General features: G+C 39.7%; 1 protein-coding gene across 1 annotated transcript; it reads left to right on the forward strand.

Moving 5' to 3' along the window:
- The first annotated feature begins 425 nt into the window (after nt 1-425).
- LOC136459067 (protein OXIDATIVE STRESS 3 LIKE 1-like) lies at nt 426-3,419 on the forward strand. Its single transcript, XM_066458971.1, has 3 exons — nt 426-455; nt 1,528-1,535; nt 2,933-3,419. Exons 1-3 carry the CDS (start codon nt 426-428, stop codon nt 3,417-3,419), a joined length of 525 nt encoding a protein of 174 aa, XP_066315068.1.
- Nucleotides 3,420-4,205: the final 786 nt, after the last annotated feature.

Genomic DNA, 4,205 nt, shown 5'->3' on the forward strand with positions numbered 1-4,205 from the left:
CAAAATTATTCTGTCGGTTTTGTATTACACACAGATTAAAATTATGTACGCACAGAAAAAATAAGTTCTGCGCATGGATTTGGCTTTGGTGCCCATTTTTTGATAATGGCGCCTGCCTTTTGGTATTGGCGCGGTATCAAATAGAAAAGAAAGTGAAAAAAACCAAAAAAAACCTTAAACCTAATCCTCCAGCGGCCGCCACCCCCGCTCCCTATCCCAAACGCGCCACGGCCCGCGCCCTTATGACCCATCGCTCCCAGTTCTAGGTCCGCCGCCCCATCTCCGCTCCACATCCGTCGCTCGCCGCTCGCCAACCTAGCTCCATGGACGTCGCGCGCCGCCCTAGGTCCACCGGCTCCCGCCGCCCCTAGATCTGCCTCCTACCGCACCAAGAGCTTTGCCACCGGCCACCGGCCCTCCAGGGCATGGCCTCAGGCATGCCGCTGGTCGTCCAGGTGCGTCCCCAAGGCCCACCGCTGTGTGACTCGCCTCGACCGTCCTCAAAGCCACCGCCGCGGGACGCGCCTCGCCTCCAAGCTGCCCATGATGATGGAGCCACCATTCATGCCCACCGCCCTATGCCTTGCACCTCCGTCTTGTCCGCCTTTGACCCCAGCCCCACCGTGCTCGCTTTGGCTCCGCCCTGGCACCCAGGCGTCTAGATCTATAGCTATGAGCATCCACAACACTAGGTATGCCTGTCCCTTCTCTTTCCTTCCTTTTGTGTAAAACTTAGCACTGGAACCCTAATTTAAGCTATTTGGCTATCTGTAGATCTAAACCCAAGTGTGTGCTTGTATGAGCAAATTTTGATTTGGTCTTCCTGCAGGATGTGGATTGAATTTTGTTAATAAATTTGTCTATGAATTTGGCCAAACTTAGAGAAGTTTGATACAAATGAGTTAACTTTGACATTGCCCTGTAGTGTAGGTTTGTCTCAAACATATCTCTTTTTGAATAGTTTATGTATCTTGAAGCTAGTACTTATTGATATAGATAAAGGACTTATGCTTAATTTACTCTAATTCTCTCACAAGTTGTTCCCTTATTATTCCTGATTCATATATGTCTCACAATTAAAGTACTACTTTTGACAAGTTGCATCACAAATCCACGACAATTGTATCCAGGGAGTTTTAATCTTTAGGATATTGCTATGTTATGATTTTATTCTTGTAACTGATATGCATCACAAATACATGGAATCAGGAAATCATTCTATGGAAAATCAAAATATTGTCTGGCATGTATTTTCCTTTTGCTCATTGTTATTAGCATTATTTGAAAATCAGGGAATGATTTTATGGATGTATCTCATGCCAAGTATGAAGCTAAGTCAGCTAGAGGTGCTTTGCATTTACTGTGGTTGTGGACATTATGCATTTGTAATGTACAGTTCATAATACGAACGTCACCTGATAATGTGGATTCTTTGATCGTTGAAATTTTTGTTCCCTGAACTGCTTGACATCAGCAGGTATCCAGCGTTCTTATGTTAAAGTCTGAATCTCTCGTGTTGCTTTTAAGGTTTTTATGTAAGATAAGTTGGGGTGGAATAATTTAGTGGAAGCACTAGATACTTCTGTGTATGTTTTGGTGCTAGTTGCTCAGGGGGGCCTGCAATAATTGAAGAATACCAAACTCTGATCTAGTCCTTCAAATACTCTATGATCCACTTGACTGCCCAATGATAAGTTTTGATTGGGCTTTCCAAGGAGAGTAAAAGTAGGTATCAATGAGAATAGCATAGTATTTCTCCAATAAAGCCTAATCGCTATAAGCTTATTCTTTATAAAGTTTTGTTTCTTTCTATTTAAGATGGAAAGATTGTGCGCCAACTGTTTGTAGAGTTCCTTATAGTTATGTTACTATCACATATGAATGTATGATTGGAGCAGTACTTTGGACTAGGCGCAGAACACTTTATAATTCTTGTGATATTATTTTCATTGGTATTACTCCTGGAGTACTTGTTACTGTGATTTTACCAAATGCTGCTGTAGTTGGCAAACGGTTAACAAGCCTATTTAGTCCTACTAGTTCAGTGGAAAACTGTTTTCAATCCTAGTAGTTATTCAGTCCAAATAATAAGCTACATGGCAGGATTGTATCCCATAGACTCCTGGTATTATCAAAGCTTCTATGTGCTCAAAACATATGTCCATAAATGATGAAATTTCTTCTGTTAGACACTAGAGCAGCTAGTATACATTACAAAGGAAGTAGCGATCCATCCATTTTGCATACTCATCATAGCAGGTCAAATAGATCAATATCTATTGCAAATCTGGTATAACTTGTTTGTTCCTGGTTCCATGACCTTACTGACTGATGGTTAGATAGGGTCTGTGTAAGGTTCTAAGCTTTGGGATTGGTAGATGCATGTAATCTTTGGCAAGTGATCCTTTGTTGTGTTTGTTAAACTATGTGATTTTGCCACACAAAAAAGAAAAGAAGAAAAAACTGTTTCATGGTTTGTGTGTGGAATCACATGAATGCATTCATCTCTTTGAGCATATTGTTGGACATATTTGATTATCTATTTACCACTATTGTCTATTAGAGCACATGCTCTTGATCATATAAAATTAAAAGTAGTTACTTGTCTTTGTTTTGGTGTTGGCAACTTAGTTTGTTAGCTACTAGCTTAATTTGTTATCGGGACAACATGGAATAACCCAAGCACAGGATCAAATAGACAGGTTGTTCTTAGTCCACATGAATTTGTTAGCTACTAGCTTAGTTTGTTATCTACAGCACTAAAAATATGAAGTTACTTGTCTTTGTTTTGGGGTTGGCAACTTAATTTGCCTGGGGAATCTCTCTGTTCAGTCCTTAAATTGTTATACTATCTTTATCTTGGTTATGAGAAATTATCTTTCAAAATCATATCAGTCTTCCATTTTGTTGATCATTATTCTTAATGTGTCAGGAAAGGGGTATGCAAGTTCTACAATGGAAAGTCTGGATCTCTTGCAAAGCTTCAAGATGTTGTAATACCTTCTCTGCTGAAAGACCTTCCAAAGCCAAAAACACCATCCCCTAGGAAGCGCAAAGGTCTTTGTCCATTCAATTTCAAATGGGGCAAACCACAGAATAAAGAGGTATTCCCCAAAAATGATGCAATCAAAAGCCCCACAAACTACAGGAGGATGACTATATCGCCTGCTGCCACAAGCAGCTCGGGAAGCAACAGTGGAAGCAATGACGAACGTAACCACTCCCAGAAGCTGTCTTCCCGTCGCCCACACAGAAGGCCCAGCAATGCCATGGGTGTTTTTGCTTCTCTGCCTCTGCCTGCACCTCGTCCACCCCGGCAGTTCTTAGCTCTCATGAGATCTCAATCAATGCTTGATCTACAGGATGTGATAGACTCAACTGCCATGGTCACTCCCAGGGACAAGCGCATGAAGAATTAGCAAAAGTTGAATAGTATCAAGGACAAGCGCATGAAGAACTAGCAAGAGCTGAATCTTGGTTAGTCTGAGGGTTTTGAATGTATTGATGCCAGAACATTTGGACATCATCTATGTACCTATGAATGTGCTGAACATTTAGACACCTATGAATGTATTTATTATGTTGTGATGTATCATGAAATTACTATATGGACAATATATATTTTAATATGTTGTTTCTACTATTTCAAAATAAATTATTTTTCTGTGCGTTTAACTCTTTTTCTGTGAGGATGGCTACACAGAAAATTACTTTTAATCTGAGCGAAAGGAATTTTTCTGTGAGTTCACCTAGACCGATAGAAAAATACATGTATTTTCTATATGTTTATTTCTTTTTTTCTGTGTAGATATCCTCACGGAAATTTTATTTTTAATCTAGCCAAACACAATTTTTCTGTGCGTGTAAGACCGACAGAAAAATTGTTTCTGACGGCGAACACATAGAACAATTGAATTTTTCTATCATTATATTTCCGTATGTATTTTTCTGAGGGTACACCGTCAGAAAAATATTTTTCTGATGGTATTCGTATTTTTTTGTGTGTTTTCGCACACACAGAAGAATGCGAGTTTCCAGTAGTGCAAGTAGGTTTTGCTTGAATTCATGATCGTGTCAAGAGCGTGGTTTGGTATAATCTTTGTATCCCCTCTCTTTTGTATCTCTCATTACTTTTATATGTTTGCTACAATAGTTATGACAACATTATTCATATCGTTTATGCTCCTAGTTATTATGTTCATGAT

Source organism: Miscanthus floridulus, chromosome 1, assembly GCF_019320115.1.
Source record: "Miscanthus floridulus cultivar M001 chromosome 1, ASM1932011v1, whole genome shotgun sequence".
NCBI lineage: Eukaryota > Viridiplantae > Streptophyta > Magnoliopsida > Poales > Poaceae > Miscanthus > Miscanthus floridulus.